This window comes from Notamacropus eugenii, chromosome 4 (genome assembly GCF_028372415.1).
Source record: "Notamacropus eugenii isolate mMacEug1 chromosome 4, mMacEug1.pri_v2, whole genome shotgun sequence".
NCBI classification, from domain to species: Eukaryota; Metazoa; Chordata; class Mammalia; order Diprotodontia; family Macropodidae; genus Notamacropus; species Notamacropus eugenii.
In genome coordinates, this window is record NC_092875.1 from 154,111,914 (window position 1) to 154,138,721 (window position 26,808).

A 26,808-nucleotide genomic window follows, 5' to 3' on the forward strand; every position below is an offset into this window, starting at 1 on the left:
GGAACTGGCAGAGAATGAGATCAATCAGTAGACGTTTACTTGACACCTAAGCGCTCAGCTGTGCTGGGGATAAAAAAAAAGGCACAAACAAAACACTCTTTGCCCTCATGGAGCTGGGCAGTCTAGCTGGGGAGGAAAACATGTACATTTATGGGTAAATAAAAAATACGCAAGGTAATTTGGGAAGGAAGGTGCTAATAGCTACAAAGAACTGGAAAGACTTCACAGTGGGGCCCCATCTGGGCCTTGAAGGAAATCCAGAGAATCTGAGAGGTTGAAAAAGGGGTGAATTGTAGGTATGTGTTTGCCAGTACAAGGCATAGAACCAGCAGATGGGAGTGTTGTGTAGGGGAAACAAACAGTTCATATTTGATCCTAGAGACAAAAAGGAACCACTGGAGTTTATTGAGCAGGGTGAGGAAATGATTAGATCAGTACTTTAAAAAAAACACTTTGACAGCTGGGTGAAGAATGGACTGGAGTGAGAGAGGACTAGAAAAAATGTTCCTAACACTTCGGCTCTGTTTACATCAGCAAACAACAACAAAACAAATGGAATTTACAGTTGCTGAAAGGGAAAGATTTATATTTCAAGGATAAACTATTTTTTTTCCAAACGTTTCTTTTTCTTTAATTTTTTAAAACATTTTTAAAGTTTTGGGTTCCAAAATCTATCCCTCCCTCCTTGTCCTCTGAGATAGTAAGCAATCAGATATAGCCTGTACATGTACAATTATGTAAAACGTTTCCATATTAGTAATTTTTTACAAAAACACTCAAAAGGAAAAAATATAAAAGAATGAAAGTGAAAAGTAGTATGCTTCGATCAATATCTGTTCTTTCTCTGGAGGGAGATAGCATGCTTCATCATTAGTTCTTTGGGATTGTCTTGGATCACTGTATTACTGAGAATAGCTAAGTCATTCACAGGTATTCATTGCACAGTATTGCTGTTACTGTGTACAATGCTCTATTAGTTCTGTTCACTGTGCATCAGTTCATGGAAGTCTTTCCAAGTTTTTCTGGAATCCTCCTGCTTATCATTTCTTACAGCACAATAATATTCCATTAAAACCATATACCACAACTTCTCACCCCCCAGTTGAGTCTCTGCAGCACAGGTGGATCTGGCATTCTTTGCCAGCAAAGGTTCCCTAGATCTTCCTCTGCTCAGACACCCAACTCCCCTCACTTTCCTGGGGGTACAAGTTCCTGTGGCTGGGGCCAAGACAGCCTTCCAACCCAGCCAAACCCAGGCTTGCCTTGTTGTTTAAGGGGTTCTAGCTTGGAGGTTTTTTCTCTTCAGAGCAACCAAACACTTCCTGGGATTTTCCTTCAGATCTTCTCAGATTGTCCCAGGAGAACCTCTGTTCTGCCCCTCCTGTTATTTATTTCTACAGCTCTATGTTTGCCCTGAGATGCTATTATTATCTCATTTCTGCTGGAAATCTAGATAGCTTGGAATTTTTTGACCTAATCCATCATCTTCCCCAGAATCCTCTCCAAAATTTCCTGTTTTCTGCTTTCCTTATAACTTTGTTTGCATTGGTTTTGTTTGTGCAAAAACTTTTTAATTTTATATAATCAAAATTATTTTACATTTTGTAATGCTCTCTATGTCTTCTTTGGTCTAAAATCTTCCCTTATCTATAAAAAAAAGAGAAACTTGTAAACAGCAATCTAATATAGAGGGAAGAAGTTCACATGTCAAAGAAGGCAGAAGGGGAAAAACTATATTAGGTCAGGTTGCAAATAAATCAGCCAGCACAGCAGTTTCTCATACATTTAAAACTATCCAGGTCATGCTTATCATAAAGTTAAGCCAGAAATTCTTTAACCCTTTAACTGTTAATCATCTGGGTTAAATTATTGGAGGTTTCAGCTAAATTCTACACTTATAAGGAAAGCCTCAGCCAGTGAGGTTAATTTTCAATACAAATAAAATGGCTACAGTGGAGCCAACAGAAAGCAAATCGACAACTCTCATGACACAGAACATAGCCTTGAGGTACAGGTAGGATACATTATGCAGGCAGTAACCAAAGCTAACATTTATATACTGCTTTCAGGTTTGCAAAGCACTTTACATATATTATTTCATTTAACCCTGACAATAGTCCTGTTAAGTCAAGGATGACTGGTATGATCACCCTCATTTCACAAAAACATGGGAAAACTGAGGACCTAATTGGTTTGCCCAGGGTCATACAACTAGTAACTATTTGAGACAAGACTGAAAGTTAGGTCTTCTTACTTCCAAATCCAACACTTTCCACTATACCACCTAGCTGTCTCTGAACCAACAAAGAACCTGAGGAATGTCCAGATGGGAAGCACCAACAGAGAGAAAGAAGTATCACAAAAACTCAAAAAGTATCTAGGAGGAGGATAAGGTGATCCACAGTACTGAATGCTGCCAAAAATGTCAAGAAAGATGCCATCAGATTTGGCAATTGAGAGATCAGTGGTAACTCTGGAGGAGGCAATCAAACGATGAGGCTAAAACCAGACTGAAAAAGGTTGAGAAGTGAGAGGAGAAGTAAAAACAAGAAGTATAAAACTGCTTTTTCAAGGAACAGAGGTGAGAAAGTGAGGAAAGATATAGGCTAATTACTTGCAAGAGCACTGGACCTGGAGTCAGGAAGACATGAGTTCAAATCTAGCCTCAGACACTTAATAGCTGTGTGACCTGGAGCATGTCACTTAGTCTCTGTTTGCCTCAGTTTCCTCATCTGCAAAATGGGGGTGATAACAACACCTACCTCCCAGGGTTGTTGTGAGGATCAAATGAGATAACATCAGTGTATCAGTAAGCACCCTAACATACATAGGGGAGCCTGCTGTCACAGGTTCTTACATCTGCATTTGTTAAAGGAGAGGCATCTTCTGAGGGGTTAACAATCACTTTAATCAAGCACATACATCATTCACCTAGTTCAAGGGAGTCAGCACCCTGAACTTCAAAGAAAATACAGAGAAATCAAAGATCAATGGACATTGCTTCCTCTACCTGAATTCAACAGACAGGTCCAACTATCTGACCATAGTTACCAGAGAAGGAAGCACCAACCTCTAGGTTTTCAAAGCCAGAGGAATCCTTTAGGTGCTTCCCAGAATCCTCATCTGGCCAAACAAAAACTTCCAGTCAGTAAGCACCAAAAAAGTAATCAAAGATCAACAGACATGGTTTCCTCTGCCTGAATTCAACAGACAGTCCAACTGTCTGATCATAATTACCAGACAGGAAAGTATTGACATCTGGATTTTCAAAGTGGGGAGTGGGAGGTGGAGAGGGGTGGAGCAGGTTCCTTAAAACAGCTACTCAGAGTCCTCATCTGGTACTCAAACCTTCTTACAAAAACTAAGCCCCAAAGTAAAACCTCACCCTCAGAGTATTTATACACTTTTTAGAGCCAGAGGACATAACCCTCTGACCCAGTGCTTCAATAGAAAAAACAAAAGGTACTTGGGACCCTACAAAACAACTTGCCTAATCAAGCTTTTCACAATGGCAGACCCATCAATGGGTAGGAAAAATCTTCTTTAATCACATTATTCAAGGCACTTTTAGTAAAACAAAAACAGTAAAACATTCTAGTTTGATTGCCATCACAATCTGTAAAGTACTTAGCCCACTACCTAGTACCGTAGTAAGTGTTGTATAAATCTTAGCTAGTATTCTAAGTGAATTTATAGATAACTGAAGCTTTATCCTTTAAGTACTAAAATTTAGCTGGATAAGCTATAATTATAATTATAATTCTATAACACTGGATAAGTGTTATGGAAATCTTTGTGAAATATTTTACCTATGTCCTTGCCACAGTAAAAATTATGAATACATTTTAAGTTTTTCTCAGCAACTGTTGCCACTATTAACATCCTAGAATGATAAATCTGAGCAGGAAGGAACTATTCCAAGTCATTGAGTCCAACCAGTGGAAACTAAGATCCAGAGAGGGGCAGTGATTTGCCCAATTTCACAGAGATAGCAGAGCCAGGATTGGAATCCAGGTCCTCAGACTCTAAATCTGGCACTCTATATTATGCCATACTGCCTCAGTTATTGTTAAGGACTTTAATAGTAATTAATAATAACAGCTAACGTTCATATGCAGCTTACTATGTGCCATGTACTGTGCTACGTGCTTTACAAATATTATCACCTGATCTTCACAACAACCCTGGCAAGTAGCTATTGTTATTACACCCATTTACAGATGAGGAAATTGAGGCAAAAGAGTTGTGTTTTAAATTCACAATTGAATTTAAACTAAAGTCTTCCTGACTCCAGGCCCATGTTTGTGCATCTGTACATCTGATACACTGTATCACCTAACTCAGGGGTAATGATCATCATTAACAAGGCTTTATTATCCACTATGTTCCAGGCAGTGTGCTAGGCACTATGGATACAAACAATGGCAAACCATGGTCCCTGCCCTCAAAGAACTCAGTTCAAATGGGGAGATGACACACAAACCACTTTGAACATACAAGACATATATCTGTAACATAATGGCTCACACTGACATAGTCACATAGAAAGCCAAGAACTCTACTTATGACATTTTCAGGGGTGCTGAAAGATCTCCTACCCAAAATATCTTTATAGGGGCTTGTTCCATCAGAAGTTTCACCCAGTTAAAGCATTACCCCTTTAAAAATGTAAATTTTTAATTAAGCTCTACAGCAATCTAAGCCCCATTTAAAAGATGCTAAAATTCAACCCTGGGCCATTAAGGTTATCGATTCTTTGTCAATTCTCAAGGTACTAGCCCTTCTTTAGACTCAGCAGCTTGTCTTCAGCTCCAGGCATTTCACCATGTAAAATGTTCTTTACCACTGAATTTCAATGATCAATCAACTCCAATTTGAGACCTTCTGGAACTCCCTGGGTCCCTAAACCAGGCTGGCTCCTTAGGCTGAAAGACCCTATTTATCTGACCACCATCTCTTTCCTGTGTACTCAGTGCATCTATATGTCACTGCATCTATATTTCCAGGCCACAAAATGCTTTTTCTAGGGCTTATTTAAAAGCGAACAGAATAAAAATATGTATAAGTACACATATACATATATACACACATATATACATGTATATATGCATATAGATACATATGTATGTATAAATAACATAATGGAGTAAAGTGGTTAGAATTATGTCCAAATGCAACCCATTACCAGCCAATAAAGCTTGCAGTGTTCCTAATCTATTCTATACATATACAAAAGTTTCCCTTGGGCCTAGGCTAACTCTAGGCATCTTGATTCCTCTGTCATGTATACTCCACTCTTGGTCCCAGAAATAAAAGTGTCTAGTTTTCAAACACCAAATTTGGTGTTTGTCCAGAAGTGTCTCTGGACCAATCCCCTTGTCCATTCTTTCAGTTCCATAGTCATCATCAGCCAACTGGGAATCCTCCTTGCATCATGAAACTTTCAGTTGCAATTCTTTAACCCCACCCTTATTTCCTCCTTTAAATCCCACTCCCCTTACAATCTGTCTCATACTGTCTAATAGTTGTATTATATATTATCTCCCATTGTTTCCTAATGTGTGCATGGTAGACAATTTTTCCAGAGTTTTTAAGTTCCCAGAAAGTAGAAAACACAAACAAGCAAATTAAAACACTTCTCATCTCTCCAACCATCAAAATTCAAGACATATATATGTATATAATGTGTATATATGCATCTGTAAACACACACATATCTCCAAAAGGATTAGTATCATAGGGTATATGGGAGGAGGAGGGGAGAAAATCCGAGGCCAATTCTGTCCTTAACACTGTGCCTGTAGATGATGACACAGGCACAGCAGATAAGACGCTGGACCCTGGGGTCAGGAGGACTCCTTCCCCTGAGTTTAGATCCAGCCTGCCTTACTAGCTGTGGGTTCCCTACATCTTTAACTCCGGGGCTGATCCGTGGCAGGGGAAAGAAGGAAGGGGGAGGGGGGAAGACGGCTCGCGCATGCCCAGTGTGTCCAAACAACTTTCTCCCCCCTCACGCACCAGTCTGTTAAATAGCCCTCGTTGAACAACCAATGCATATATAACGTTGTATTAGGCAGCAGATGGAATACTTCCTTCTGAATATGCGAGGGGGAACCGGGGAAGATAACAGACCCACCCGCTCCAGCGCTCCACTTGGGCAGAGCTGTGACAGCCGCCGCGAGCAATTGCGCATGTGCAAACTGAACGCCATGAGACTACAATTCCCAGAATGCCGTGCGAGGCACGCTTCTAGTGCAAGGGTAGTCATCAAGGCTACTTAACAGAACCACAAAAATTCGAAGTCTCTGTTTCTTTGTTCTGTGGCTGCTGTCCTGTTTATGTTGTGAGGATTATTGTCTACATCACTTTCCTTGGTTCACATACTTCCTTGTACCATAATTTGCTTTTTTCCTAGTTTTCAATGTTTACTTATTTTTAGTTTTCAACACTCCTTTCCACAAAATTTTGAGTACCAGATTTTCTTCCCATCTCTCCCCTCTCCTCACACTCTGAGTACCCCTTCCCCCAGTCTGCCCTCCCTTCCCTTGTCCCCATCTTCTCTCCTGTCTTGTAGGGCAACATAGATTTCTATACCCCATTACCTGTATTTCTCTTTTCCCAGTTGTATGCAAAAACAGTTCTCAGCATTTGTTCCTAAAACTTTGGAATTCCAGCTTCTCTCCCTTCCTCCCTGCCCACCCATCCCCGCTGAGAAGACAAGCAATTCAAAATAGACTAAATATGTGTCGTTTTGCAAAAGACTTCCATAATAGGCATGTTGTGTAAGACCAACTGTGTTTCCTTCCATCCTATTCCTGCCCCCCATTTATTCTGTTCTCTCTTTTGGCCTTGTCCCTCCCCAAGAGTGTTGACTTGTAGTTACTCCCTTCCATTTGTCCTCTCTTCTATCATCCCCCTCATTCCACTTGTCCCTTTCTTCCCTACTTCCTTGTAGTGTAAGATAGATTTTCATACCAAATTGAGTGTGCCCATTGTTCCCTCCTTAAGCCAAATGTGATGAGAGTAAGCTTCACTTTTTCCCTCTCACCTCCCCCCTTTTCATCTCCATTGAAAAAGCTTTTTTTTGCCTCTTTTATGAGAGATAATTTGCCCCATTCAATTTCTTTCTTTCTCCACCCAATATATTCCTCTCTCACCTCTTAACTTTATTTTTTTAGATATGATCCCTTACTATTCAACTCATCTTGTGCTCTCTGTCTATGTGTGTGTGTGTGTGTGTGTGTGTGTGTGTGTGTGTATAATCCCTCCAACTAGCCAAATACTGAGAAAAGTTTCAAGAGTTACAAATATTATCTTTCCATGTAGGAATGTAAACAGTTCAACTTTAGTAAGTCCCTTATGATCTTTATTTCCCGTTTACCTTTTCATGCTTCTCTTGATTCTTGTGTTTGAAAGTCAAATATTCTCTTTAGCTCTGGTCTTTTCATCAAGAATGCTTGAAAGTCCTCTATTTCATTGAATGACGACATTTTCCCCTGAAGTATTATACTCACTTTTTGCTGGGGTAAGTGATTCTTGGTTTTAATCCTAATTCCTTTGACATCTGGAGTATCATATTCCAAGCCCTGTGATCTCTTAATATAGAAGCTGCTAGATCTTGTGTTATCTTGATTATATTTCCAAAATACCCAAATTGTTTCTTTCTAGCTGCTTGAAATATTTTCTCCTCAACTCTGAACTCTGGAATTCTGGAACTCTAGAATTTCTCATTATCTTCCATTTTTTTGTTCTTTTGATTTTGTTTTGTAATTCCTTGGTTTCTCATAAAGTCATTAGCTTCCATCTGCTCCATTCTGATTTTTAAAGAACTATTTTCTTCAGTGAGATTTTGAACCTCCTTTTCCATTTGATTAATTCTGCTTTTAAAGCATTCTTCTCCTCATTGGCCTTATGGACCTCTTTTGCCAATTGGGTTAGCCTATTTTTAAAGGTGCTATTTTCTTCAGCATTTTTTTGGGTGTCTATTAGCAAGGGGTTGACTCGCTTTTCATGATTTTCTTGCATTGCTCTCATTTCTCTTCCCAATTTTTCCTCCACCTCTCTTACTTGATGTTCAAAATCCTTTTTGAGCTCTTCCATGGCCTAAGACCATTACATATTGAATTTGGAGGCCTCTGGTGGTAAGCATTGTTCTTTCTGAAAAAAATACCTATTCACAAGGAAGTAACCTTTATAGTCTTATTTTTTTCTGTTTTTTGAGCATTTTCCCAGTCAGTTACTTGACTTTTGAGTCCTTTGTCAAGAGTGGGGTATACTCTGGGGACCTGTAAGTTCTCAGTTCCTCCAAGGTGGCACAGTCAAGGGAGAGGAGGTATTTTATGGGCTGTGGGAGAAGAGCTAGAGTATGTGGGTCTTTCTACTCTGCCATTTTGGCTCCGGCCCCCCTCCCCCCCATAATTTGTTTAATTATTCCCCAGTGAGTGGACATCTACTTTGCACACTTCCTTTGCTTTAGTTATACTCCAGAATGCAAATATTCTGATGAATCTGTGAGCTCATTAATTTGACATTTCCTTCAACAATGCAGATGCAAGCCATCCATGTCTTCCCATCAGTTCTCTAAAGTAAGTTCACCCATTTTTCTTGAGACCTTTTTCCTGACATATCATAGATAGCAGTGGAGCCTTCTGGCCATTCATCTGTCATCCCTCGTCATAACGATGTCTTTTCTACCACTTATTGCATCCAAATCATTGTTGGTATATGCTACAACTTTATACCTACCATGTGTCTCCTCATTGCTTTTGAGTTTCCCTTAATTTGATTCTTTGTAAATTATGCTGTTCTGTGACCCATATAACAATAATAATACTTGCCTCAGAATTACTGTGAGGAAAGTGCCTTAAAACAGTGGTATTAAACTGAAATAGAAATGGGGCCACTAAACTGGACCAAAAGATCCTTGTAGGCCATATACTAATTTCAAAAACCACCCATTAACATTATCTGTGCTCAATTTTACTTTAATTCATTTCATTGAATAATTTCTTAATTATAATTTAATTTGGTTTAACTTTACTCAGAACAGTTATGAGCAGTGTTTACTTCTGCTTTAAGTGATTAAGCTACATAAATGGAGCTGTCATCATATTATTACTCTTATGACTAGTTAGAAATAACAAGGAAACCAATGAAATCACAAGACTAGTTAGGAAAAAAAATCTCACTGGATGTCTTACCTGCATGTCACTGACCATTGTCAAGATTAGGGATGGGGGGGAGGGGCAGAGCCAAGATGGCAGAGTAGAAAGATGCACATACTGCTAGCTCTTCCCCCACAGCCCATAAAATACCTGTAAAGAAAGACTCTCAACAAATTCTATAGCAGCAGAAGCCACAGAACAACAGAGTGGAAGAGATTTCCAGCCCAGGGTGATTTGAAAGGCCGATGGGAAATGTCTGTTGTACCTGAGGTGGAGCCCAGCCCAGCCCAGCCCAGCCCAGCCTTGGCCACGTGGTAGGCTCAGGCAGGATGTGAGCATGCCTGGGGGCAGAATCCCCAGTCATGGAATCCCCAGTGGCAGTAGCAGCAGTTGGCAGATCCCTCAACCCACAGGTGCCCAAGGTCAGTGAGAGGGTTTTTTTAGCTGTCCAAGAAGGGAGAAGGGTCTTCCCATAGCCCTGGCCAGAGGCCGCATCAGGTGGGTGGCAGCAGCTTTTACAGCAGTCCCTACAGCAGCCTGCATCCATTGTTGGATTGTAAAAGCCCTGAGGGCACTGAGCAGCTGACTCTTACCTCAGCCCTGTGTAGTGGCCCTGCTCCCACCTGATACTCCTGAGGGATTTGAGCAGCTGATCTTTATCTCACACTGAATGGTGGCTCTGCCCCCAACTTTATCTGAATCCCAACCCCCAGTGCTGGCTTAGTGGAACTGGAGGCGAGGTGGTTGTGAAGACAAAACTCTATTACTCAGATTCTGGGCACAAAAATTTCTGATTGCTCCCAGACCAGGGTACACACTTGACTGTGACACCTTGGAGGAACTGAGATCTTCCAGACCCTCAGAGTGTACCCTACTCTTGACAGGGGACCCAGAGGTAGAATAACTGGCTGGGAAAATGACCAAAAAAGGGGGAAAAAAATAAGACTATGGAAGGTTGCTTTCTTGGTGAACAGATGTCTTCTCCCATCCTTTCAGATGAGGAAGAACAATGCTTACCATCAGAGAAAGACATAAAAGTTAAGGCTTCTGTATCCCAAACATCCAAAATAAATATTCAATGGTCTTAGGCCATGGAAGAGCTCAAAAAGGATTTTGAAAATCAAGTAGGAGAGGTGGAGGAAAAATTGGGAAGAGAAATAAGAGAGATGCAAAAAAATCATGAAAAGTGGGTCAACAACTTGGTAGAGGAGACCCAAAAAGGTGCTGAAGAAAATAACACCTTTGAGAATGGGCTGACTTAGTTGGCAAAAGAGGTTCAAGAAGCCAATGGGGAGAAGAATGCTTTGAAAAGCAGAGTTGGCCAAATGGAAAAGGAGGTTCAAAAGCTCACTGAGGTTCAAAAGCTCACTGAGGAAAGTGGTTCTTTAAAAATTAGAATGGAACAGATGGAGGCTAATGAATTATGAGAAACCAAGAGATTGCAAAACCAAAAGAATGAAAAAATGGAAGATGATGTGAAATATCTCATTGGAAAAACAATTGACCTGGAAAATAGATCCAGGAGAGACAGTTTGAAAATTGTGAGACTGCCTGAAAGCCGTGATCAAAAAAAGAGCCTAGACTCATCTTTCATGAAATTATCAAGGAAGGCTGCCCTAACATTCTAGAACCAGGGGGCAAAATAAATATTGAAAGAATTCACCAATCACCTCCTGAAAGACACCCAAAAAAAGAAACTCCTAGGAACATTGTAGCCAGGTTCCAGAGTTCCCGGGACAAGGAGAGAATGTTGCAAGCAGCTGGAAAGAAACAATATGAGTGTTGTGGAGATACAATCAGGATAACACAGGATCTGGCAGCTTCTGCATTGGGGGATCGAGGGGCATGGAATATGATGTTCCAGAGGTCAAAGGAACTAGGACTAAAACCAAGAATCACCTATCCAGCAAAACTGAGTGTAATACTTCAGGAGAAAAAGTGGTCTTTCAATGAAATAGAGGACTTTCAAGCATTCTTGATGAAAAGACCAGAGCTGAAAAGAAAATTTGACTTTCAAACACAAGAATCAAGAGAAGCATGAAAAGGTAAACAGCAAAGAGAAATCATAAGGGACTTACTAAAGTTGAACTGTTCACATTCCTACATGAAAAGACAATATTTGTAACTCTTGAAACTTTTTTCAGTATCTGGGTAGTTGGTGGGATTACACACACACACACACACACACACACACACACACACACACACACACATAGGGAGAGACAGAGACAGAGAGACAGAGAGTACAGGGTGAGTTGAATAGGATGGGATCATATCAAAAAAATGAAATTAAGGGATGAGAGAGGAATATATTCGAAGGAGAAAGGGAGAAATGGAATAGGGAAAATTATCTCTCATAAAAGAGGCAAGTAAAAGGCTTTCCAGTGGAGAGAAAAAGGGGGGAGGTGAGAGAAAAAACATGAAACTTACTCTCATTACATTCGACTCAAGGAAGAAATAAAATGCATGCTCATTTTGGTATGAAAACCTACCTTACAATATAGGAAAGTGGGGGAGAAGGGGATAAACAGGGTAGGATGGGATGATGGAAGGGAGGGCAATGAGAGGACAGAGCAATTAGAAGTCAACACTCTTGGGAGGGACAAGGTCAAAAGAGAGAATAGAAGAAATGGGGGGCAGGATAGGATGGAGGGAAATATAGTTAGTCTTACACAACACGACTATTATGGAAGTCATTTGCAAAACTACACAGATGTGGCCTATATTGAATTCCTTGCCTTCCCAGTGAGGATAGGTGGGGAGGGAGGGAAGGAGGGAAGGAGGAAGAGAAGTTGGAACTCAAAGTTTTAGGAACAACTGTTGAGTATTGTTCTTGCATACAACTAGGAAATAAGAAATACAGGTAATGGGGTATAGAAATTTATCTTGCCCTACAGGACAAAAGAGAAGATGGGGATAAGGGAAGGGAAGGATGTTAGAAGGAAGGGCAGATTGGTGATAGGGGTAATTAGAATGCTCGGCATTTTGGGGTGGGGGGAGGGGAGAAATGGGGAGAAATTTTGAAACTCAAAATTTTGTGGAAATGAATGTTGAAAACTTAATTAAAAAAAAGATTAGGTATCAGGGTCAGTTGGGGGCAAATATGTTAGCTTTTCCTGTTGCAAACACATTTTCTGTACACTCAGCACTTCTATCCAAAAGTTTTTGCCAGTCTGAACATTGGACTGAGCCCTCTGCTTTCCAGTCCATTTGCCTCATCTCACAGCTAGGGACAATTTCCCCCAACCCCTTTCCAAACTAGCTGCACTAGGGAAGATGGTACTGGAGGTATACATCATTCATTTGTGCATTCATCCACATATAACCATCTAGCTAATCAGGAACTGATAGCATACTCTGAGAAGCAGTCCCAGCACTGCTGATAAACTTGTTAGAAGTGTTATTAGCATTCTTAGCATTCTGTTTTGTTGGAATTTGTAGTCAGCATTTGGAGTCATGCTGATAGGGAATCTAAATTCAGTTAGTTTTCATACCTAGTAATGAAATGCATCTGGGTGGAGTTTGAGTGCTGAGCCTGGAGTCAGGAAAACCTAAGTTCAAAAGTGGCCTCAAAAGTTTCCTAACTGTGTGACCTTAGACAAGTCATTTAACCCTGTGTGCCTCAATTTCTGCATCTATAAAATGAGCTAGAGAAGGAAATGGCAAACTGTGAAATTGATTATTGATGACTGATTGATTAGTTGTTCAGAATTTTTAGTTAATCACTGTAACTGATATGTATGGATCAATGAAAGCCTTAGTAGTAGAGTTTATGTACCCAAATCTTAAGGGCTACAAGCTGACCCTGTCCCTTGAGAGAGATAAGGAAGGTGAGTGGTGGATAAATCAACCTAGTCAGGAGATGTTTTGCTAAGTACTTGGTCTCCCTGATATTGTAGTACCTTTTACAGGACTTTCTGTGTTTTCCCTGTTGCTATAGGCTCTAAAGACCCCTTTTGCCAGTCAATGTGCCCACCCTTCAGCTTTTTTATAGACCAATCACAGTCTTGATTTAGTTTATATCTATGGAACTTATGTAACCACCAAACTGTATAAAAAGCTGCGCTGATTGTAAGGTGTGTCTCTGGTCCCTGAGGGGCCATTGACTTCTATTATTGGCAACTGTTAGCCTTGCTAATAAATAGATTATGCTCAAACCTTTGTGCCTCAGATTCTCTTCATAACAGATTTTTGTCTGACAAAACCTCTCCAGTATCTTTGCTAAGAAAGCCAGAATGGGATCACTTGTAGTCAGACACAACATCAACATTGAAATGAAGGCACTGCTTTTTATCAATCAACCAGTTAGCACTGTGTCACAAGTGCTGTGGGACTGGGTCTTTCTATACACTTTCTTCTCTAAGTGGCAAGCCTTGTTTATGAAAAGAAATGCTAAAACTTTTTAAAATATTTCAACAAATATTTATTAAGCACCCATTGTGTATACAGCATTCATTCTTTCATATATTTATTTGGACCCTTTTTGAAAAAAAAATTATTGCTTTCTTTTGTTGTTATATCACCTTTATTTCCAAATAGATCTCTCTTATCTCCACCCAGATCTGGATCCATTCCTTGTAACAAAGAATAAAAAAGAATGAGAAAAAGTTTTGCATAACCAATATACCAAGAGAGTCTAGCAATGCATGAAGTGTTTTATACCAATGGTGTCAAACTCAAATAGAAACAGATCCTAGAGAGCCATGTGTTGACTTAGAAAACCACAAATCCACATTATCTAGGTTATATTGTATTTTTGTTTATTATGTTAAACATTTTCCAATTACATTTTAATCTGGTGGGGCAGTCCTGAGGCCAAATTTGACAGCAATGTTCTATACCCATAGTTCTCCCACTTCTGTATGGAGAGAGATGAATTGTCTGTTTCCTTTCTTCTCTGGGCCAAGCTGGATATTTTAATTACATGACTTTCAATTTTGTTTTTTAATCATTTAAAAATATGTAATTAATGTGTATCCTCACATAAAAATGGAATTTTTCTTTACAATTTTCTCAGCACTGATTTAACATTTTCCCCAACATTTCTCTAAATTTTAGGTAAGGTTTGCTGACCAATCGGACACTGTATGTCACTGGACAGGTTTGTAGAGATGCCAATGGAAAGCTTGTGTCAGGAGGGCTGGCAGAAGAATTTAAACAGGTAAGAAAATCATTTTCCTCTGCCCAGTTGGAAGCCCTTCTTTGCATACTTTATATGAAGTATGCCATCAGACTCAATTATATTGAGTGGTCCCAAGTTTGATAATTATGACCAGCTGATATAATTAAATGTAACAGGTTATGGCTAATTTCCCTTTTAGATATGTGTTAAGAAATCCCCAAAAAGGGACTGCCAGTGTCCAGGAATCATATAAGTATATGGGATTTGAGGGATGAATTTATATGACTGTATAGGGTAACAGAAAGAGATCTGAGCATTCTTGGAGTAAGGAAGACTTGGGTTCAAGGTCTCAGCCACTGCCCTATGCCAGTTGTAGGATTCTGGGGAAGTCACTGTTGAAAATTCCATTACACCAAACATTAGTACAAAGGTGGATTCAGTATCTCCAAGCTTCTTGCCTGCCCTGGCAACAGCCCATGCTTGCCACAGTGTGTTTGTTTTGCTTCATTTTTTGGCTTAGACTTTAGTGAATCTGTTACTGTAAGTCCTTTTCCTCTCCTTATAGCGGCTGCCCCTTCTTGAGAAAGGGACCTGATGATGGACTGGAGGCATTGGTGGGGGCAGTAGGAGAGGAAGAGCAAAGATGAACCCCAGTTGAATTCTTCACACAGTTCTGGCACTCAAATGACCACTGGCCCTTCTAGCAACACCTAAATCAGCATAGTGTCCCTTAAAATCATTCCAGACCTCAGAAGATTGGTGGTAGCTAGTGCTTAATACAACCCTCAAGTTTTATTTAAGCAGCTCAGCCCAGATGCTGCCTCCGACAAAAAGCCTTCCAGCTCTCAGGAATTTTTTCTCTCTCCAAATTATCATATCTCTCTCTGTCTCTCTCTGTCTCTCTGTCTCTCATCTATCTAACATTATCACAGAGAAATGTATGTGTGTGTATATATATATATACACACACACATATACACATATATACATATATATAGTTCTCTGTGAAAAAAATATTTGTCTGTGAAAATGTTCTATCCCCCAGGCAAGAAGAGTTTTCTTTTTCTTTTTTATCTCTAGCTCATAGCACAGTGCCTTATACATAGTAAGTTCTTAATAAGTGCTTGTTGGATTTAATTTTTAGCAATAGTTGGCTTTTTCAAAGCACCTTACATAAATTTTCTCACTAGATCCTCACAACAATCCTGTAAGTTAAATCCTACACATATTATTATTCTCATTTTACAAATGAGTAAAGGGAGACCTAGAGAGGTCATAAGATCACAGATTTAGAGCTGTAAGGGAATTTAGAGAGCATTGAGCCCAACCTTCTTCATTTTACACATTAGAAAACTGAGACTCAGAGAGTTTAATTATTTTGCCCAACGGCATACAACCACCAAGTGTTTGAGATGGGATTTTAACCCGTCTGCTGTTCAGTTGTTTCAATCCTGTCCAACTATTTGTGACCCCATTTGGGGTTTTCTTGGCAAAGATACAGGAATGGTTTGCCATTTCTTTCTCCAGCTTCTTTTACAGATGAGGAAACTGAAGCCAGTAGGGTTAAAAGACTTGCCCAGGGTCACACAGCTAGTAAGTATCTGAGGCCAGATTTGAACTCAGGAAGATGAATCTTCCTGACTCCACACCCTGCTCTTGGGGTCTTCCTGAATCCATCTTAGTTGCCCAAGTTCACATAACTGGTCAAGTGTCAGGCAGGTTTAGAATCCAGATCCTTCCTGAGTCCAGGGCAGCACTTTTTCCACATTACACAATCTCCACATAGGTGATAAATTTTCCCTAATGAGAAAGTACATTTCTTTTCAACCACTTCACAGGGTTGTTGTGAGAAGCACTTGGTAAACTTTAAAGCTCTACCTAAATGTAAGCTGTTATGATTCACTCTCCTCCAGAAGCTGTGTTGGCTGTTACCTTGCTGGACCCAGCAGATGAGGACTAGGCTTTTTAGCTGTATAGTCCTCTTGAGAGAATCCTACAACAGCAAAACAACTTGGATGTCCAGTGAGGTTCACTGTAGCTATTCACTCACTCTCTAAGTATTGTTCAGCACCTACTATGTGCTAAGTGTTGGAGTTAACAAAGAAAGGCAAAAGACAAATAACATACCCTGTCCTCAAGAAGCCCACATTTCACTGGAAGAGATAATGTATAAATAGCTAGGTACAGACAAGAAATATACAGAGTAGATGGAAAGTTGTCTGAGAGGGGAAGGGATTAGCAGATTTGGCCTGTTAGTAAAAGGGTCTTTTGGCTCTGAGAGAAAAAACAGTTCAATGAATGCAGTAAAACTGCAGTGTTTACCTTCAATGGACAGGAAACCAGTCATAGAATGTAAAGCAGAAATGAATTGTAGATATCATCCATTCCAAGGTATCTTAACCTTTCTTTTGGTGTCCTGGTCCCCCTTCTCCAAATAATGTTCTTTAAAATAATAATTTTAAAATAGTATCTTTAAGTAATTAAAGGGAATGCTAAATTTCAGTTGAAGGTGAGTGAAAGTAGTATTGACTCTAAATATGATGTCTTTTCACTGTAACAGACATGTCAATCAGAATCTCAGAGTTGGAAGATCATGAAGTCCAACCCTCACCAAAACCAGAATCCCATAATTAGACTAGCCAACCTTTGTTTGAAGACCTCTGATGAGTTTCCTACCTCCTGAAGCAAATCATTCCATTTTCAGAGAGCTCTGATATGCTAGAAAGCTTTTTCTCACATTGCATGAATCTGCCTCTCTGCTTCCTCCATCTTTTGCTGTTGGTTCTACCCAATTCCCTTAAGCCCTCAGAACAAGTCAATCCCTCTTTCTTGTATTAACTTTTCAAATATTTGAGGATAGCTCTCTTGTCCTCTCCAAGTCTTCCATTATCTGACTAAAGATCACAGCTTCCACCCCTTTGGACCATATGCAAATCAGTTAAGCAGATTTTGCTTTGCTTTTACTAAGTCGCAGCCAAGGTCAGCACTTCAGGAGATTTCATTAGAGTTCTTCCAAGTTGACATAGAATTATTAATGGCCATTTGGCCAGTTTTGAGTCTCCCTATCAGCTGTACCATCAGCTAAGCAGCAGCTCTCTGTCTTCTCCATCAGAGAAACATGAAGGAGTTTGTTGAAGACTTTGCCAAAATTTGAGGTCTATGCTCTCTCCAGTACTCATCTGATCCATCACAATCTGATATTTTGCTGATTAGTTGCATCCTGACTATCAGTGAAAGGGAGATACATTTTTTATGTCCCTGAAGGAAGCCTGGAATTTTTTTTTTGGAGAGGGGGAAGCCTCTCCCAGGGTTCTGCATCGCTTGCATCAGTACATATTGAGACACCAATGAGCATATTTATGAACCTAGAAACAAGGCCAGAACCCGATGCTAAACTTCTACACAAGACGTAACAGTGATAGGGTGAGGATAGTGTGGGACACACTATTACATGTGTGTGGTCAGGCTCATGCATTTCTTTCCTCTGGGCTACTGTTAGAAGAGGAGGAAAATTCAATGAATTCCACAAATTCTGGATTAAACAGATATTACTAGAATTGTATTGCTTTCCTTAGGCCCTGAGCGCAAGCACAAAGTATTGCAATGAGTAAGTTGAACTTGAGATCCCAAAGCAAGAGAGCGAATTTAACTTCATACATGTCACTAAGATGTAGCTAGAAGAGAACAATGACTAGCACATAGCACTGGAAGGATATACTTGATTCAGAGGAAACAAGAAATATGAGTGGTGCCTCTGAATTGTATAGTATATGCTTGTATGTATATACATGCATATTGTACAGATTGTATAGCATTTTATGTTAGGAAGACACATTGGTGTGAGCACCTGTAAGAACTACAGTGAAAGAAGGGGTAACTCTGGAGTGAAAACTAACAGTAAAGGCAGAAACAATAGATGTTTTCGTTAGTCTCTGCCATGAACCATCTGATTGGAAAGTCTAGGGCAAGTGAGGAAACAGATCACATACCTCCTATGGCAGTGTGATAGTAGTAAAGGCAGATCTTTAGTTATTCAAACATCTGCTGAAAATCCATCTTTGGCAACTAGATTCATGATAATTTTGCCCTTCAAAAGGTAAACTAGTGGGGGAAATTGTTTTTCTTGAGTTGATCATTAAAATAATGAGAAATTTGGGGAAAGTGACCCTTCCATCTTAAAATTAAATGGACATAGGTGAGGAAAGCTATATAGAATCTAACATGTACCTTAAATTTTAGGGGAGCAGATTTCAAAATGTTCAGAGAAAGGATGTCATAATAATGCTAAAATGGCTTAATTTCTAATATGATCAATGTCAATATATATAACCCATATAAACAAGAGGTCTTTGGGGTAAGGTAGGCGTTCCTCATTAATTTTTAAGAGTCTAAAGAGGTACTCAGAGGCAAAAGTTTGAAAACCACTGGTTTAGATAAAGTCCCTTATCCTATTCTTATGGAAGAAAAACAGACAAGAAGTAGACAAGTGCATTCAGAAGTAGTTGACCGGACCTAAAGAATAATTATTAAGGAATCAGTCAAATTGGAGTGGAGTAACCCAGGTATCTGTGCTATTAAAAATTTTATCAATGACTTGGATAAAAGGGTGGCATGTTATTGAATTGTCAAATGACAGAGAAATAACCAATTTGTTGCATGATGAGATCCAAAAAAACTAAATCAAGTCGGTGACCATTTATCAGCCTGTGCTAAGTGGTAGGGAAACAAAGAAAGGCAAAAATAGGTCCTTTTCTCAGGGAACTCAAAGTTTAATTGGGGAGGCAACATGTGTAGAGGGCTAAGGGGAGTGCGAGTCCCGTGATCAAGGCCATAGCTGAGGCAAAGCCTGTTCCTGTGGGACTTGTGCTTACACAAACCTTGGCAAAAGCTCTCCATGACCCTGGAACCTGATGTTCCTGCAGATACTGACGTTCTTTGCAGAAAGTTGCAGTTGGGTCTGGGAACTCAGGAACTAGCTTCAGGAACAAGATAAGCTTCATTACTTGCTTCGGGTACAAGGACGTGGGTAAGTCATGGGATGGTGAAGTAATGGGATGAGCTCAGCCTGAACGTGATTGTGGTTACAGCCCTTAAATGCCTTGTCCCTCAGTTGAATAAATGGATTGCTCTCTTGCTTTCCCACCTGCCCCGGATCTTTCTTTTCACTGCTCATCAAAGCACTCAGTGGACGCTGGTGGTCAGCGGCAAACATGCAAACAACTATTCACAAACAAGATATATAGGTCCTAAATTGGGGGTAATTCTAGAGGGAAGACACTAAGATCAAAGAGGATTGGGAAAGGCTTCTTTCAGGATTTTAGCTTAAGCTTGAAGAAATCCAGAGAAGCTGGGAGGGAAAAGAATTCCCAGAATGGGGGATGGCCAGTGAAAGACCCAGGAACTGGGAAATGGTGTGTCATAGATGTAAGGAGTAGTAAGGAGGCCAGTGTTAACTGGATCACCGAATATTTGAATAAAAGTAAAGTATAAGAACACCAAAAAGTTAGGAAGGGGCCAGGTTTTGAAGAACTTAACAGGTTAGGACAGATCTAACAACATGAAATTTAATAGGGATAAAAATAGTCTTATCAGTTGGATTTCTTTCAAATCAACTTTACAAGTAGGAAATGGGAGAGTCATGAATAGACAGAAATTCATCTGAAAGAGACTTTTGGGGTTCAGCGTCTTGCAAAACTCACTGTGACTCAACAGTATAATATGTCAGCCAAAAATGTGATCATTGATTTTGTTGTAAGATCCATAGTGTCCAAGACTAGAAAGGTGATAGTTTGCTACCCAGATGAGACTACATCTGAAGTAATGTGTGCAAGTCTGGACACCAAATTTTAAGAAGGATATTGATAACCTGGAGAGTATCCAGAGGAGGCCAACCATGGTAGTGAAGGGCTTTGACCCATGCCATCTGAGAAGAATGGGTTCAAGGAATTAAGAATGCTTTAGGTGGAGAAGAAAATCCTTAAGGGGAACATAATTTGTTGTCTTCAAGCATTTGAAGATGTGGAAAATGGATTAGACATTTTTCTTGAAGGAACAACTGTTTCTTCAATCTCTCCAATCTATAAAACTTAACAACTTGGAGCATTTATGTTGAAATGGAAACAGAAATTGTCAGTGCCTCCAGCTTTGTGCTTTGTCCCAACAGGATCTTGTAAATGGAGAAATTTTCAAGGCTGGAGGCTGTGATTTCAGTAAGGGTGAGTGATTTGATTTCAAGTGTTTTATTATAAACTGAAATTTGTTTGAAAGTAGGAAAGGATTCTTAGTAGGAGAACATCATTAGTCCTTCGATTTATTCTAAGTATGCTGGATCTATCCCATTGACTTCTAGAGTCTAATGAGATTGTGCCTATTGGTCGTTAGTGGTAAAGAGTACTGTTCAACTGGCTGACGTAAATGACTTCAGTCTTTTTAATGATGTCTACAAGCAACGTAGGTTGTTATTTTTCATTTACATCTACTTGTTCTCATCTACTTTCCTAAGAAATGGATTGCAGCATTGAAGACTCCTTAATTCCTAAACTTTCTCTGAAAATCTTGATCTTCCTTTTCAAAATTTATCTGAACCTCATTAATTTAAAATATTATTAATTAAATTAAAATGATTAATTCTGTGATATGAACCATTTACCTGCTTGCTTTTAATTTCTAGAGGTTTCTCTTTATATCCTTGACTCCAGGCTCATGGGTTTAATGAAAATAATTCTAAATAGAAGCAAAATGATGAGAATATAAGTTGATCAAAAGACCTGAAATCAGTATCAGAATAATATCAGTTTAGAGGAGAATTAGATGAATCTTCATTGTTGCCAAGGATTGTGCATCAAAAAATAATCAAAGATAAAAAGATGAAATTTTCTACTATATATAGTATATATGATATGTTGTATATATTATATATAGTGTACATATGTATTATATATAATATATAGTATACATAGTATATGTGTATTACATATACTATAATACACATTTTATATATATATATATGTAAAATGTAATCTTCAAATGGGGCTGTTTCCATAGTCCTTGCTCTCTGAGGCCCTTGTTACCTTCCTCACTGTACGTTAAATATTTAGTCTTGTTTCATCAGAGTTCTTTTCATGCAGAATTATTTTACTTCTAGTTTTTAAAGGTAGTTTTCCAGCCAGATCTACCTACCAAGTTGCTGCGTTGCCTCTCGTAAGTAACAATTCTTATTTCTTCCATCAAAACTGCTTTTGGATTGATTTGTAACTCAGTAAGGGTTTGAGTACTGGATTGAGAAAGGAGGATGTGTGTGTGTGTACGTGCATGTGTTTTGCTCGATACTTTGAGTTTTTGAAATTCAGTTGCCTAAACTTTAGCCCAAGGTAGTCTTCTAAAATTTTGCCTCATTTTCATACAATAGGACTCCAGCTTTTGGTACACTGTGAAACTAGAACCCAGAGGTGCCAAAACAGACACAAGTTCAGGATGACCAGCATTACCACACTTTCTCTTCCCTGGATTAGGACTCAGAGTAGTCCTGTGCCTACCACTAACTTGATATAAAACCTTATACAAAGTTACCTAAATTCTCTGGGCCTCATTTCTTCATTTGAAGAAGGAGGAGATTATGCCAAATCAGTGATTGTCAATAAGAATGGTATACTGTACCACAAGTTTCTTGCATGTAACACCAGAAAATGAGATGTGTGGTCCAATGCCCCTACTATATAATGTGGCAGATGACATTCAATGAGACCAATGAAGTGGAGTATTCGTGCTCTTTCTCTGAATTTGGCTTGCTCCTCTAATTTGTTCTTACTTTAACAGATCTAAGTTCCCAGAAAGAGACTAGCACCACACAGTTACATTCAAATTCTTTCAGGATTCAAGGGGTGACTCTTGATGGAACACTTCTCCCACAGACCACTCTAGTTCTTGAGCCCCTATTCAATGTGTTTTGTATCTATACAGCCAGGAAGTAAATATATAGTAATAATACTTCTAAGTTTTAAACATAACTATTTAATAAGTGAAAGAAATAATATTTTGGATACTAATATATTAAAGAAAATATGCATACATCATGATACACATATAAACGTAGATCACACTCTCCCACAAATGCATTCAATAACACACTTATGGGAACCTGTCATGGAAACACATGAGGAGAGAAAACCCACATATTTAGGGTAACTCATAACTCTAGTACACAGGCTTCCATATATTTTGTCCATTCTGAAACATCTACACCACCCACCAAGTGGCTTCTTCACTTGCTACTTAACTGTTGATCATTATTAGCTAGGCAAATACCTTTCTCTACTCAAACATAACCTTTATCAGATCTTTCAATGAACCACAGCCCTTTAAAGAATATTTAGGTGTTAGTTCTTCATGAGAATGACTAACAGTTCTGTTTGAGCCATGCTTAGAATAGCTGGCCATCTCTGGGTTATATGGATCAGCAAGTCCAGTTATTTACAAACCAGGATGCTGGGATTTCCAGTGAGAATAGAATTCACAGCATCACTACTGAGATTCATTCATTCTTTAAGCCAACTCACCACCAGGAGGCTCACCACAGCAGAGAAACCCCTCTGCTTTTCCTTTTCAAGCCAGAGGTAGTGGCAGAGAGCAAGAAGCTCTCATGAAAAGCTTTGCCTTTCCCAAACTCTAAGGGGTGCTAAAGAGCAATTTTTGTCACTGGAACACTGCTGATGAAATCCGTTCTTTCTCTGACCAATCAGGTATCTGTAGTGGATATCTCCCAGCTGATTGCTCCTAACTGCTGCCTCTTTGATGATCCAGTGGAGCATTGCTTCAGTCCTCCTTGTGTCTTCAAGTTTCCTTCCTCTCCTACTTCTGTCTTGAGTGATTCCTCTTGTTCTTCCCAACAGCTTAGATGAGAACCTCTTAACTCTGGTACTCATTTTTTACTTCAAAAGCCTCAAACCACTCCCCCCCCCCCAATTTCTGCTGTTAAATGAACAGTGCTTTTTCAATCGAAATTTATAGAATTATTTTCTTAGTTTTACCCTTTTTTGTTATAAAGCATGTCCATGCAAATTGACAGGCATACCATCATGCTTTGCAGCTCCTCAAAGGTCCTCACAACGTAGTCTTTTTGATACCCTTGAAACTGTATTCTTCAAACTCACATTCTTCTAGTTTTAATTTTAGTTTTTCTACTTTCCTAGATTTTCTAGTTTTATTAAATACAGTCTTTCTCTTCCTCTTTGTGATATTAAACTATTCCCACATAAATGAGACATCAGTCCACATCTGACAACTTTCTGAGTCCTCACTTCTACACTACTTTCCAAAACTGTCTATAAATTCTGTATGAAAGCTGTGCTTCTTAAAATAGTTCTTTTTCTGCTCTTCATAGGCATGAAACTTTCATCTGTAACAGCAGCATATACCAGATCCTTTGCCTTCCTTTACACAAAAACACTTTCTACCGTTTTCCTCATTAACTGATCTGTAGGAAAAGGGTCGTAAATAGACATATGCCTTATACTAGATAGGCCTGGAAATTTCCCCGGCCCCACCCCAGCTGCTCTTTGCTGCTATTTATCTGTGTCTTCAGATGCTTTCTTCACTGCAAGTCCTGGGGAAATAAAGAAAGAGGAAGGGTAAGGAGCAGAGGGAAGGAAGAGAGGACAAGAATTTCAAGGCCCAGATAGAGGGCCCAACATTGTTGCCAACTTAAAAACTCAATGCACCTCAATTCCTGAAGGCAAAGGATACTCTGCCATGAGTATTGGGTTAGAGGATCCCTACATTTTCTTCTAGTTCTCAAAGTCTGTCATTCTGTCAATGGGAGAAGACAGGTGGTCCATTTTGCTCTTCCAAAGGAGTCCACAAACTAGAAAACTTGTTTCTCACTACTCCAAAGGAAATAGTTTCTATTTCATTCTTCTTGTTTGTTTGTTTTTGTAGTCATCATTTGCAGTTGGTGGCAGCAGGTAGTAGAAAGAGCTCAGAGTTTGGAGTCAGGCAAGACCTGGGTGCAGATCCTGACTATGATATGTGGAATGGTATGACCAATAGCAAGTCATTTAACCTCTCCCACCTTCAGTTTCCTCATCTATAAAATGTGGGTGTTTTATATTTGCCTCACAGGGAATGTTGTAAGAATCAAATAAAATATTGTGTACAAAACTGAAATTCAGAAATGATATATAAATGTTAGTTACCAGTCTTATTCTCATACTTAGACTTTTTTCCTGTTCCCTGGAAGACTTTCTATGCTATAATATCTTCGTTATTGGTTTTTCCTTGGCTTTTCCTCTAGCATCTGGTTTTAGGTGGAATTTTACAACCCACTTTTTCCTTCTTTCCATAAAAGTATAGCTTCCACTGACCTTAGTTTATGACTACCCACTGCCAAGTATTTATTTTCTACAGGTGGCATTGATAGGGAGGGAGGTTATTATGGTGGTTTAACTGGAGTATGAAATGCCCTAAGCAAACTTTATAAAGGGCTGCTTTGCAATACCACCCCCAGGTCCATATCTCAGAGACATCTGAAAAAGGGGGGAAAGGACCTATTCGTACAAAAATATTTATAGCAGCTCTTTTTGTGGTGGCTAAGAACTGGACCTCAAAGGAATGCCCATCAATTAGGGAATGGCCAAACAAGGTGTGGTATATGATTATAGTGGAATATTATTATGTTGTAAGAAATGACAACCTGGATGATCTCAGAAAAACCTGGGAAGACTTACATGAACTGATGCAAAATGAAGTCAGCAGAACTAGGAAAACATTGTACAAAGTAACAACAATATTGTTCAATGAAGAACTGTGAACGACTTAACTATTCTCAGCAATACAATGATCCAAGAAAATCCCAAAAATCTAATGATGAAGCATACTATCTGCCTCCAAAGAAACAGTTGATGTTAATTAAAAACAGACTGAAGCATGTTATTTTTCACTTTCTTTCATTTTTGTTTTGTTTGTCTTATACAAAATGACTAATGTGGAAATGTTTTACATAATTGCACATGTATAACCTGTATCTGATTGCTTACTATCTCGGGGGGGGGGGGGGGGGGGGTCGGATGGGCAGGGAGGGAAGAAGGTGTAAAATTTGGAACTCCAAAGTTTAAATTAAAATGTAAAAATTAAAGACCCATCAGAACAATGGGGGAGCTGCTTTGGAAAAGACCAGCACATGGTACATTTTTAGGAGCTTGGAAATTGTTTTCATTTCTTACAGAATTTGCTTCCTTTTTTTTTTAATCACAGGGAACTCATATGGAAATTGAAGTGATACCTATGCAGGGGCCACTCACTTGTGTCTTACTATGAAAAGAAGGCTCATCCATGCTGATAGTGGCATTTGAGCTGGGACTACTGTGGCTCTTCATCTTCTAATTTTAGCTGTTTCGGTTGAAAATCCTCAACTTTAACGAAATAGCATTTCAATGATTAACTTTAGAAGTTGTCCCAGGTCAGGGGTAAAAACAGAATTAAAGTTATCACAACTTTGAATTGGAAAACAGAGAGCCAAACAAAAATAAGAAGTCAGCCATCAAAGATGTTTAAGGTATTATGAAAGTTACAGATTAGGAGGAGATGGGGGTGGGGAGCCTTGGAATAGTATTTAAATAGCTTCACTCACACACCCTGCCACCTATCCTGATGGACAAGGAGTTGTCATGGTACCACTGATACAATGCTTCTTAGCTTTTTTGGGGTCATGGACCCCTTTGGGACTCTAGTGATGCCTGTGGACCCCTTCTTTGAGTAAAGAGGGTTGTTTATGTTAATAATAAAGAAATGTTAAATTAGAATAAAGGTTAGTGAAAATAAAGATATAATTTCTTTCCCCAGTCATTTGCAAAGACTTTCTGAAATCTGTCCAGGAATCTCTTAAGAGTCCATGGACATATGTGGTATGGGTCTTGAAACCCCCAAAAATAATCTATCAGAGACTTGTCTTAAAAAAAGGCAAAAAGTTTATTGCTTTCTCATGAGAAAGGGTACCCACCCCCCAACCCCCACCCCCGTTGCCCTTAATAGTGCTGGCCAGGGAGCACAAGGTGATTACAGAAAGCAAGGTCTATTATACCTGAACACAAGCTCCCCCTTCCCCTTATCCTCTTGGCTGGGCTTCAGGGGGTACAATCTATTCATGGAAATCTTCCGCAGCAACAAAGAACACACAAACTTGGTGGGAAGTTTTGCAAGGGTAAGCACTTTAGGTTGGGGGGGGTGGGTAGGGCATATGCTATTCTTTCTTCTATGTGCCTAAAAATAAGGTTGGAATGAAGGGGAATTTGGGCACAGTACAAGATATGTTACATAGCATGCTTCTCTACAAGGTCAGCTAGTTACAGATGTAGTTTTTCAAGAGAGTGTGTTTCAACAGTACAAGAAAAAATTAACTCTTTAAGGAGGCTTCACTTCTGAGAGAACATCTCTCACAATCCCCCCTCTTATTTGAAGACTCCTCACACCATTGTTGGAATACTTCTTCCACTATAACCTGGTGCATAGCAACAGAAATGGCTAAGGCCT

At 39.3% G+C, this 26,808-nt stretch overlaps 1 protein-coding gene across 1 annotated transcript; it reads left to right on the forward strand.

The window, feature by feature from the left end:
- The first annotated feature begins 6,101 nt into the window (after nucleotides 1-6,101).
- Nucleotides 6,102-25,693, forward strand: LOC140502362 (2-iminobutanoate/2-iminopropanoate deaminase-like). The gene is made up of 5 exons (XM_072606580.1): nucleotides 6,102-6,234; nucleotides 14,228-14,325; nucleotides 20,450-20,501; nucleotides 21,431-21,486; nucleotides 25,534-25,693. The coding sequence occupies exons 1-5, from the start codon at nucleotides 6,102-6,104 to the stop codon at nucleotides 25,594-25,596; spliced, it is 402 nt and encodes a 133-aa protein (XP_072462681.1). The 3' UTR covers nucleotides 25,597-25,693.
- The last annotated feature ends 1,115 nt before the right edge of the window (nucleotides 25,694-26,808 follow it).

Bases quoted from the DNA above. Each gene is read 5' to 3' on its own strand.
- LOC140502362 (XM_072606580.1), top strand. From the start codon at position 6,102: ATGCGAGGGGGAACCGGGGAAGATAACAGACCCACCCGCTCCAGCGCT. The intron at 6,235-14,227 runs GTGCGAGGCACG...ATTTTAGGTAAG, and splicing joins ACTACAATTCCCAGAATGCC to GTTTGCTGACCAATCGGACA. The intron at 20,502-21,430 runs GTGAGTGATTTG...TTTTACTTCTAG, and splicing joins AGGCTGTGATTTCAGTAAGG to TTTTTAAAGGTAGTTTTCCA.